Source organism: Thamnophis sirtalis, unplaced genomic scaffold, assembly GCF_051295495.1.
Source record: "Thamnophis sirtalis isolate CommonGarterSnake01/CBP01778 unplaced genomic scaffold, rThaSir2_p1.2 scaffold_2, whole genome shotgun sequence".
In the NCBI taxonomy this organism is placed as follows: Eukaryota; Metazoa; Chordata; class Lepidosauria; order Squamata; family Natricidae; genus Thamnophis; species Thamnophis sirtalis.
The window spans coordinates 106,484,396-106,496,380 of NW_028261382.1; the positions used below are offsets into that span (position 1 = coordinate 106,484,396).

General features: G+C 44.0%; 1 protein-coding gene across 1 annotated transcript in view; it reads left to right on the forward strand.

Moving 5' to 3' along the window:
* COL22A1 (collagen type XXII alpha 1 chain) overlaps window positions 1-4,744 on the forward strand; it is a 184,942-nt gene extending 180,198 nt beyond the window's left edge. Inside the window, exon 60 of the mRNA XM_087703563.1 lies at window positions 3,719-4,744. Coding sequence (XP_087559689.1) covers window positions 3,719-3,906 — 188 coding nt within the window. The 3' untranslated portion in view covers window positions 3,907-4,744. The remainder of the gene's footprint in view (window positions 1-3,718) is intronic.
* Window positions 4,745-11,985: the final 7,241 nt, after the last annotated feature.

An 11,985-nucleotide genomic window follows, 5' to 3' on the forward strand; every position in this document is an offset into this window, starting at 1 on the left:
AAATGGAGCAAGACTCATTCAACTCTCTTGCTTAGCAACATGAATGTTGGGCTCAATTGTGGTCAAGGAATATCCATATTCCACAATAAACTTTGAAGATTCCTTGTTCCCCTCCACCTCATGATTAGGGATTCTATTTTTACAGATGATTTCTCTCTCTCTCTACAACAGTGGTGGGACTCATCTCTGGGGTGGGGGAGATGAATCTGCCTATTGAGTTGAGGTGGACTGGTTGCTTTCATGGTGTGGAGGCGATAACTTGGTCCTTAACACCAATAAGACTAAGGAGCTTATAGTGGACTATAGAAGGAATAGATCAGACACAGAGCCCTTGGTTATCAGTGGAGACCGAGTGGAGCAAGTGGCCAGTTTTAAGTTTCTGGGGGTTATCCTAAAAGAGGATCTGACCTGGGGCGCTCACATTGCAGGACTGGTCAAAAGGTCCCAGTAGAGATGAGACTACCTGAGATTTCTCAGGAAACAACAACTGAATGAAAAATGGCTGGTGACCTTCTACTGCTGCACCACAGAGAGTATTTTAACTTGCTGTACCTGTGTATGGTTTGCCAATTGCACAGTGGCAGATAGGACAGCATTCCAGAGGGTCAACGTCATTGCCCAGAGGATCATGGGTTGCCCTCTCCCCTCTTTGGAAGAGCTTTATAGCTCCCGCTGCCTTAAGAAAGTTCAAAACATTCCTAAAGATCCATCTCATCCTAGGCAGCCTTTTTTTTAACTATTACCATCTGGCAGACGGTACAGGACAATAAAAACAAGGACAAATAGGCTGAAAAACAGCTTCTATCCCAGGGCAGGAACTGTATTGAATTCTACTATATAGTGCAATACTAATGCAATATCGGGTTTTCAATTCAATTGTATAGAATGTGAAGGATGTGTGCTTGGGTTTTATTTTTATAGTTATAATGTACGCTGAAGGTGGCATTTAATTTTGTTGTACGAGGTGCAATGACAACAAAATAAACTTAACTCTCCTCTAAGCCCTTTTCCTATCAATATTGGTGAAAGTGACCTTACATGTACACTCTGGAGTTAATCAGTTGGCATGAGGTCGACTTCCCTGCTCTAATGCCTTCCTGTTGCCGTTCCCTATTTCCATGAGAGGTGGCTCAGTGGCTAAGACGCTGAGCTTGTCGATCAGAAAGGCCGGCAGTTCGGCAGTTCGAATCCCTAGCGCCACATAACAGAGTGAGCTTCTGTTTCTTGTTCCAGCTGGCAGTTCGAAAGCACGTAAAAAAATGCAAGTAGAAAAATAGGGGCCACCTTTGGTGGGAAGGAAACAGCGTTCCGTGCACCTTCGGCGTTTAGTCATGCCGGCCACATGACCACGGAGACGTCTTCGGACAGCGCTGGCTCTTCGGCTTTGAAACGGAGATGAACAGCCCCCCCTAGAGTCAGGAACTACTAGCTTATATCTGCGAGGGGAACTTTTACCTTTACCTTATTTCTATGAGATAAATGTTTTGAGAGGCTCACATTTTCCCTTAAGAAGTAGAAACAGCGGTTTTAGGAGGATGAAAACAATTCTCTCCACCTTTTGCTTCAAACATTTTTAGCAGGTGGTGCGGCTAAAAAAAGGCACCATTGTTTGAAGTCAAGCAGGTGGCTGAAATAAAGAGAAGCTGTCACAGTCTTTTTTTTAAAAAAAAAAAGGTTCCTGAGAAATAGGGTGAAAATCTGCCAAGCATATTCCCTTCTCTCGTGATGGAGAAAGTTCCCTGCTGGCGAAGGCATTGTTGTGTTGGTCTTTTGAGTGCACTTTCTCCCCAAAGCAGTGCTTTGTAGGTCGATTGACAGGCCAATGCATGAAGCCGCTGTATCCTGAACTGACAGTTTTGCCACTGTGGGAAGAAATAGCCGTCTGGTTCATTTCCAAGCCAGGAGAAAGACACTGGAAACATGGAGGCTTGATGGAAAGAAGGTTTAATGATGAAGCCGAACCACATGTGGCTCTGGGCAGCGCTAACCACATGGAGATGAGCGTGGATGGTTTTTATACCTTCTTTGGGCTTTGCACTTGAACTTCCTGTTTCTGGGCAAGAACATGTAGTCTATTAGTTGTTGTCAGACTCCAATAGGGCCTTGTAGGGGTTGTGTAGAGCTCATTGCTGGCTCTCTAGGGAAAGTACAAATCCTAGGTGTTGGTCTGAGTTCCCAGGTTTGGTTGAAGTTCTGAGATGATGCAATGACTGAACTACCCTTAGGAGATGGTGCAATGTAGTGAGCCCTGGGTTAACCCATTAATTAAATATTAATGGGTTAATCCTATCAGGTCCTGAAGGATAATCCCATCATCCTGGAGGGGAACATCTTTTGTCTTGTAGACAGGCTGGCCCAGTCTTTTTTAATGGACAAAAAATATCTGCTGGGGTGTGAAAGAGATATTAAGAGTGAGTCTGCTTCCTGCCTCTAAAAAATAACAATAGCAATAATAGTTAGACTTATATATCACTTCATAGTGCTTTTAAGCGGTTTACAGAGTCAGCATGTTGCCCCTAACAATCCGGGTCCTCATTTTACCCACCTCGGAAGGATGGAAGGCCGAGTCAACCTTGAGTTGGTGAGATTTGAACTGCCGAACTGCAGCTAGCAGTCAGCTGAAGTAGCCTCCCGATCAGCTGGGACTTGGGAGGCAGAGAATAGATGTGTGTGAGGCCAGTCAGAGGTGTTATTTACTGGTTCTCCGAACTACTCAAAATTTCCACTACCGGTTCTCCAGAACTGGTCAGAACCTGCCGAATACCACCTCTGATTCAAAGAGACAAGAAAGTTATTCCAAGTCTAAGTTCTAAAACTCAGCCGAGGACTACAGGTAGTCCTTGATTTCCAACCGTTCATTTAGGGGACCGTTCAAAGTTACAACAGCACTGAAAAAAGGTGACTTAAGACCATTTTTCACACTTACGACTTTTCTAACAGCCCCATGATTATGCCATCAAAGTTCAGATGCTTGCCCACTGGTTCATACTTATGACCGTTGCTCGGTCCGAAGGTCATGGGATCCCTCTTTGCAACCTTCTGATGAGCAAAATCAACAAGGAAAGCTAGGTCGACCTAACAACCGTGATACTAACTTAACAATGTCATTGATTCCCTTAACAACTGTGGCAAGAAAGGTCATAAAATGGGGCAAACTTGAGAGACCGCCTACTGCCAATTACCTCCACTAGACCGATACGATCGCATCGATTAGGCCTCCTCCGAATTCCATCATCCAGCCAGTGCAGACTGGCAACTACCCGGAGGAGAGCCTTCTCGGTGGCTGCTCCGACCCTCTGGAACGAACTCCCCGTGGAGATTCGGACCCTCACCACCCTCCAGTCCTTCCGCGCCGCTTTAAAGATCTGGCTGTCCCGGCTGGCCTGGGGTTAAGATTCTAACCCCACCCGAATTGTGTGACTGTTGTGTGTTCTTTTTAATATGTTGTATTGTCTTCATGTTGGAAAATTGTTTGTCCTTCCCCCCCCCCCCTTTTTGAACTGTGAGCCGCCCTGAGTCCCCCCAGGGGAAAGGGCGGCATACAAATAAAGGGAAACTAAACTAAACTAAACTAAACTTAAGAAATGTCTCACTTAACAACAGAAATCTCGGCTCAAATGTGGTCGTATGTCGAGGGCTACCTGTATCCGTAGTTTTGCCTACTGAGCTTGTCCACACCACAGCAATCATGTTTATTCCCACCCACTTTCTTCTGCAGGTGTTCCAGGTGAACCTGGCTACGGCAAGGATGGAGTTCCTGGAGCTCAAGGTGCTCAAGGTGAAGCTGGCACTCCTGGCCTCATGGGCCCCCCAGGACCTCCAGGGGCCAATGGACAATGTGACCCTTCCCAGTGTGCTTATTATGCAAGCCTAGCTGCTCGGCCCAGCAACATCAAAGGTCCTTAAAGTTGCCTCCTCCATTGCTGCTTGTGGACCTCTCGTGGACCTTCTTCGGAAAACGTGGATGAAGCGAGGGAGTTGTCTCTTTCGCTTTTGTTTTTTGGACAAGGAGCATGGAGACTCTGAAAATTAAATGCTGCCGGACAGTCGGGTTTTTTACGATGAAGAAATGATTCATTCGCCTTATTTTATGCAGTGAGAAATGATTTTTTCTGGGAAGATTTTCTTTTCCTTTTTTAAGAATATTTTTTATATAAAGATTGAGGTTGAATTTTTTTCCCCCCCTTGTGTAGAAGGTCGTCTAAAAAGTTCACGTGAAACAGAAAGGAAAGGCAAAGGGTGGGTAAGTAGAGGCTAGGGGGCCCTTGAGAAACATGTGGATTTTCATTTGCTAGCTTAGCCCCCCCCCCCATTCATGGGTGAAATATCTGGAGATGCTGTGATATTGGCTATTAAGGCTTCATCCTGCAAGCGTTCAATAGAAATTAAGATGTAGCAATCTCAATCTTTTGAGGGCAACAAGACAGAAGGAAGAGGACAATTTGCACATGTCTTTGCACACTCTTTAGGAATCTCTATTGCTCACCATGGTTGAGCACTGACCTCTGTGTAAAAATTTCCTGGCAGTGAGAATAACTAATCCATGGAATGGGTTGCCTCCAGAAACTGTGGATGCTCCATCACTGGAAGTTTTTAAAAAGAGATTGGACAGGTATTTATTAAGAGTAGAGTAGAGTAGAGTAGAGTGGAGTGGAGTGGAGTGGAGTGGAGTGGAGTGGAGTAGAGTAGAGTAGAGTAGAGTAGAGTAGAGTAGAGTAGAGTAGAGTAGAGTAGAGTAGAGTAGAGTAGAAGTACAGAGTTGGAAGGGACCTTGGAGGTCTTCTAGTCCAACTCCCTGCTTAGGCAGGAAACCCTACACCGTTTCAGACAAATGGTTATCCAACATCTTCTTAAAAACTTCCAGTGTTGGAGCATTCACAACTTCCGGAGGCAAGTTGTTCCACTGATTAGAATGATATAGGGCAGGGGTGTCAAACTCAAGGCCTGTGGGCCAGATCTGGTGCTTAAATCTGGCCCACGGGCCCAACCTGGAAATAGCAAAAGACCCTGTCCCCATTTTGGCCAGCAAAATGCTGCAGGGGGCATCTGTCAAATCCCCCCCCCCTTTTCCCTGGCCGGCCCGCAGAAGAGAACTACAATGCTGATCCGGCCCTCGAAGGAATCCAGTTTGACACCCCTGGTACAGTGTATAATGCTTGAGTCGGGAATTAGACTAGAAGACCTCCAAGGTCCTTTCCAATGTTATTATTCTATTACTAGGAGAAAAATGAGGAGGAGAAAAATCCTGGCAACAGGGTCAGAGAGCAGCATGGATAATGCTTCAGGGGTGGGTTGCTGGCGGTGTTGCTGTCAGTTTACTTTGCGTGCATGTGCAGTTGACTGCAAATTGTTCTGCGCATGCCCCGAACATGAAAAAATGACTAAATAACAAGCCGGCAGAGGAAACCAAGGAACCAGCCAGCCTGCTGTCCCTACCGGTTCGGCAACCCAGTTCCAATTTCCACTACTGGTTCGCCCGAACCGGTGCAAACTGGTAGCAACTCACCTTTGCAATGCTTCCTCGGTGTATCTTCCACTGAAGCCCATTTTAGGTCCATACTCAGTCTTTGAAAAGCCTTCTGTGATCCTACGCTCATCTTTCTAATTGCAATCCGAGACCGTCACCAGATCCAGCTTGTTTTTTTTTAATCAACAGAACCGTTGATTTTGCCATTATTTACTTGTTCAGTAAAATGCATCTGTGAAAATTCACTTTTCATCTTTTTTTATACAAAAAAAACCCCTTTGACTTAATTCCCAGTAGCACAATCAATCCTTTAGCAGGGCAATCTTAAGTTCAAGTCTGCTCAAAAGCATACTTTTAGTACTTGACCTCTTATCAATATGACCAGCAATGCCTCTTCAAAATAATTTTCTGGGAAACTGTGAAAATTGTTATTCTATCACTATATCACCTTTTCCCGAAGGTTACCATATTTTTCAGAGTATAAGACGCACCTCCCCGCCCCCCAAAAAGAGGGAGAAAATCTGGGTGCATCTTATACACTGAATACAGCATTTTTGGCCTCCTGAAACCCTGCCCACTTTGCAAAAATGGACGTGCAGAGGGTTTGGGAGGGTTTGCAAAGTAGTCCTGGAGGTTGGGGAGAGCAAAAAATGAGTGAAAATGGGCCATTTTGCTCCCCCTACAGCCTCTGGGACCACACTACAAGCCTCCCAAAGCCTATACATGATCTTTTTCTTTTGCAAAAAGTGGGCACGTTTTTGCAAAAAAGGGCTGCTTTTTGCTCATTCCCCCTTCCCCAGCCCGCCAAGAGCACTTTGCAGGCCTCTCCAACTCTCTGCATGGCCTGTTTTTCAGAAAAAAAACGAGGCATGGAAAGAGTTTGAGAAGCCTGCAGAGTACAAAACTTTTTTTAAAAAAAAATTACCTCTTCAAAATCTTGGTGCATCTTATACTCCGGTGCGTCTTATACTCTGAAACATATGGTATTTAGCTAAGCGTGTTACTGTCTTCTGAGGCTGTTTAACAGCAGTTTCCTAATAAAACTCAGCAGCCAATACAAGAGAATAGCCCAGAGTTGAATGGTGGGGTCCTTGGAGCTTGGTTGTCTCAAAGGTGCTTTTTCAGAAGGCAACTGGTCTTTCTTGTTTTTTCTTTTGAGGACCTTTTGCTTCTCATACAAGAAGCTTCTTCAGCTCTGACAGCTCTGGCAGGTGAAAAAAGTAAGCTTCTACCTTTAGGCAAGAAAAACAAAATGCACAGGTACAGTATTTGTGGTACCTTGATCAATAGTAGTAACTGTGAGAGGGATCTTGGAGTCCTAGTGGACAACCATTTAAATATGAGCCAGCCGTGTGCAGCAGCTGCCAAAAAAGCCAACACAGTTCTAGGCTGCATCAACAGAGGGATAGAATCAAGATCACGTGAAGTGTTGATACCACTTTATAAGGCCTTGGTAAGGCCACACTTGGAATATTGCATTCAGTTTTGGTCACCACAATATAGAAAAGATGTGGAGACTCTAGAAAGAGTGCAGAGAAGAGCAACAAAGAGGATTAGGGGACTGGAGACTAAAACATATGAAGAACGGTTGCAGGAACTGGGTATGTCTAGTTTTAATTTAAAGAAGGACTAGGGGAGGCATGATAGCAGTATTCCAAATATCTCAGGGGTTGCCACAAAGAAGAGGGAGTCAAGCTTTTCTCCAAAGCACCTGAAAGCAGGACAAGAAGCAATGGGTGGAAACTACTTAAGGAGAGAAGCAACTTAGAACTAAGGAGAAATTTCCTGACAGAACAATTAATCAATAGAGCAACCTGCCTCCAGAAGTTGTGAATGCTTCAACACTGGATGTTTTTAAAAGAGGTTGGATGTCCATTTGTCTGAAGTTGTTGTAGGGTTTCCTGCCTAAGCAGGAGGTTGGGCTAGAAGACCTTCAAGGTCCCTTCCAACTCTGTGATTCTAATCAAAAGTTCTAAGAGGATAGTGGGGAGTGGAAGGATTTCGGACAACCATGACCTGGATGACTGAGAATATCTACAGAGTCTGAAGTTGGTTGTTTTCTTGCATATGTTTCATGATCTAACTAGGTAATATCATCCGTGCACAGCACAATGCAGTGCACTGATGATGTTACCTAGTTGGGTTATGAAATGTCTGCAATGACACAACCAAGCTCAGAGAGCATCACGGACCGCACAAGTTAAGATACATGATTTCTCAGATCTAGCATCCCTTCTTCCTACAAGAAAGAAAGTTTCAATTAAGATCTTAGGCATGCAAAAGAAATTGTTTTCAATTTGGGTGTTTGCAGCACATATCTTTGAATACGCAATGCCATGAAAAAGATGTGTTCTTTGTGTTCAAGATCATCATGTATGTGTGTGTCTTCCAGGTTTTTTTGTAAAATGAAATAACCTTTAAGTTTGTGATCCAAAGCATGAAATGTACACAGGATCCAGCCAATTATTCATCAGTTACTTGGAGGGAAATTATGGCACATAATGAAACAAAGTCCTACTATTTCAAACCTGGTTCTTGGCCTGTTTAAAAGTGCCTCAAGGAGTACTTAGTTCCAGGACCAACTGTTATTTATGTGTTTTAAAAGGTGCTATCTTTTATGTAGATTCCATGACATCAGCAAGATTTCTGTCTTCATCTTGCCCGCATGGGCATAAAATGTGTCTAAATTGTGTTTATAGCAGGTGGGCTAATCTCCAAGTAATTATGATGCTTGCTTTGCTTTGTTTCTAGAAGATAAAGCATATATATACATATATATAAACACACACACACACACATACTTACATCCATACACACACATACATACTTGCACACACACATACACATAAACTCACACAGACACATACACACACATTTTTGCTTATAAATAAATGAAGGGAGACTAGCATAGATCTGTTTCAAGCTATTTAGCTCTCATCAGCTAGCCATACCCTTAGCTGGGATTTGAACTTGGGTGGTTTTTACATATTAGGCAGTTTTATTAGCCTCTAAGCCACAGGTTCTCCTCCCTTATCAGCTGAGCCAGGGGGAGTAATTAAGACAAAAGAAAAACAACTCTATCTATCTATCTATCTATCTATCTATCTATCTATCTATCTATCTATCTATCTCTATCTATCTATCTATCTATCTATCTATCTATCTATCATATCATATCAGAGTTGGAAGGGACCTTGAAGGTCTTCTAGTCCAACCCCTTACAGGAAACCCAACACCACTTCAGAAAAATGGTTATCCAATCTCTTCTTATATGTATAAGAATGTTCACTATAAATGTTCACTATTATTATTATTTCTTTTTCTCTTTTATCATTTGTGAATGGTTTATTTCTTGTAACATTGCTTTAAGGTGTTAGTGGTTGAAAGTGGTGCTATTGCAGTTCCTAACAAGGCTCTTAAACTGTTTTCTGTCTAATTGTTTCGAAGTCTGGAAATATAGATGTAAAAGAAAAGGGTGTTTGATGGCCAGCCTGTAGGGAAAAAGAACCCGAAACCAAAACATATCTGTTATGACCTCTTTCCCAGTCCGTTTTGACTTGATTTCTGGTTGAACATTAAGAATTTGGGATAAAGAGCTAATCAAAGGCTAATCAAAGTTCAAAATAGATTTTGATATTTGGAGTTTTAAGATAAGAATCCCATTGAATGAAAAATTGCAAAACCAGGCAGTCCAGATTATGAGGAAGCTGGAATTGAGACAGACTAGGGATGTTAATTGAGTTTGGTTTAATTTTGTCTAATAATATATAATCATAGACCAATAATACAAAGAAAATATGTGCTTTCCAGTTAAAAGGAAGGAAGGAAGGAAGGAAGGAAGGAAGGAAGGAAGGAAGGAAGGAAGGATACCTACACTTAGAGACAGACATAATATTCATGGACATTTGCATTTTTGTGTATATAAAATGAAACTTATTTCTTTTTGAAAAGAGATCTTTTTCCAAGAACAATGTCTTTATCTTGCTGGATTATATGTTGAAGAGACCTATAGTGAATCACCTGGAGAAGTTACACAACCCATAAATGAGATCTGGGTTGACACAGTCCACACACCCAGCAATATTGGATAGTACTTGACCCAGCTCCTACATCAAATGTAACATCCCCAAACTTGACCTCTTACAAATGTGGACTTGAACTTTCAACATTCCAAAAAGTGACTGGGGGGATGTTGAAAGTGAAATTGATCGTGCACAGAATAAGGAATGGAGCCATTCGCTCTTACTTCAGAGCAGTAATGACTGACCTTTTATGTCACCACATGCTGAACCTGCATGTGGGAAATGGCATGCAAAACCATCTCACCTGGAACACATGGCCTTGGTGTTACTTCGTGCGTGTGGGAGCACCAAAATCCAGAAGAACAGCGTTTCGGCGTGCATGCATGTTTCAGCACCCAAACTTCTGGTTTCTGGCATGCATGCATGCCCGATGAACAGCTGGCTGTCATGCATACACACATCGGAAACCCAGAATTTTTCATCTGCTCTTCTGCTGCTCTCCAAGGTTTTGGTGCTCTCGCACATGAAGACCAGCCAGCCAGCATGCGTGTAAACACAGGTGACATGGAGGAGGAGCCAGGGACACCGTGGATCCCGGCTGAAATGGCTCTGCGTGCCACTTCCAACACGTGTGTCATGGGTCCTCCCACATGGGCTTAGAAGAGAGAATGGATGAGAAGCAATGAGTTAAGGTTACAGAGAAAGAGAGTCAAACTCAAGGGATTCATTCTGCGGGACAGATGGCAGCCAGTGGAACAGGTCCAACATGACATGTTGTGTTCTCCTTCATTAAGCTATTCAGGCCGAATGGTCCTCGGTTAGAGATGCTTGAATGGGTCTTTCACTGAGCAAGGGCATTGGACTATAGCAGTGATGGCAAACCTTTCCAGCACCGAGTGCCCAAACTGGAACACACATGCATGCATGTGCGCCAGAGTGCTGGAAACTCGAAGGCCAGCTGGCCAGTGCGCACATGCCTGTTTTTTGGATGGTTTGGGGGCCGTTTTTTGGGCTGTTTTCAGGCTGTTCTTCACACCATTTTCAGGCCATTTTTTGTTTTTCCACCAGAGGGCTAAAAGCAGCTTAAAAATGGCCTGCAAAATGGCCCAAAACAGCACAGAAATGGCCTAGAAAACAGCCAAAAGCAGCCTGGTTTTTTGGTTGTTTTTGGCTTCTTTCATGCCATTTTCCGGCACTTCAGCAGCTGGTGATGGCACGTGTCCCCACAGAGAGGCCTCTGCATGCCATCTCTGGCACCCATGCCACAGGGGTGGGTTCCTGCCAGTTCTAACCTCCTCTATAGAAGGGGTTCCACAAATCTACAGTGCCATTTAGAACCGGTTCCAGCTCCCTCCCTCCGCCCGTCCGCACATCATCAAGATGAAGAACAAGAAGAGGAATTCTGGGAGTTGAAGTCCACAAGTCTTAAAGCTGTCAAGTTTGAACACCCCTGGGTTTTTTTTTTCCTAAAAGGTTAGGGGTGCAAGGGTCTTGTAACTTGACAGCTTTAGGACTTGCGTGCTTCAATGCTAGAGTTCCTGAGCCAACATTTTGGTTGCTAAGCAAGAGTGTTGTTAAGTGAGTTTCACCACAGTTTACAAGTTGGCCACACCCACCCAGTCACATGGCTGGCAAGCTACTCCCACCCGGTCACATGGCTGGCAAGTCACTCCCACCAAGTCACATGGCTGGCAAGCCACTCCCACCTGATCACATGGCTGGCAAGCCACTCCCACAAAGCAGGCCACACCTACAGAAGAGATTCTAAAAATTTTTGAAACCCACCACTGCCGTGCCATAGGTTTGCCATCACAGGACTAGACAATTCTTAAGATTCTTTTAATTGACTGTTCAAAATTACAAAGGCATGGAAAACAGTGACTTGTGACCATTTTTCACACTTAATGACTGTGGCAGCATCCCCCCACGGTGATGTGGTCAAAATTCCGACGCTTGGCAACTGACTCATATTTTTGACGGATGCAGTGTCCCTGGGTCACATTATCCCCTTCTGCAACTTTCTGGCAAGCAAAGTCATCGGGGAAGCAAGAGTCACTGAACAACCGTGATGCTAATTTAACTGCAATGATTCGCAAAGTGTGGCAAAAAAATAATGTTGTAAATTGGGGCAAAGCTCACTCAGCAACTATCTCACTTAGCATCAGAACTTTTGGGATCAAATATGGTCGTCATTTGAGCCCAAAAGCTTTCCTGGGGAGGAAAGCTATGGCAAGCCTAGACAGCATACTAAAAAGCAGAGACATCACCCTGCCAACGAAAGTGCTTATAGTCAAGGCTATGGTTCTCCCAGTCGCAATGGATGGATGTGAAAGTTGGACCATAAGGAAGGCTGAGCACCAAAGAATGGAGGTCTTTGAACTGTGGTGCTGGAGAAGACTCCTGAGAGTCCATTGGACTGCAAGGCAACCCAGTTGGTCAGTCCTAGAGGAGATCAATCCTGGCTGCTCTTTAGAAGGCCAGATCCTGAAGAGGAAA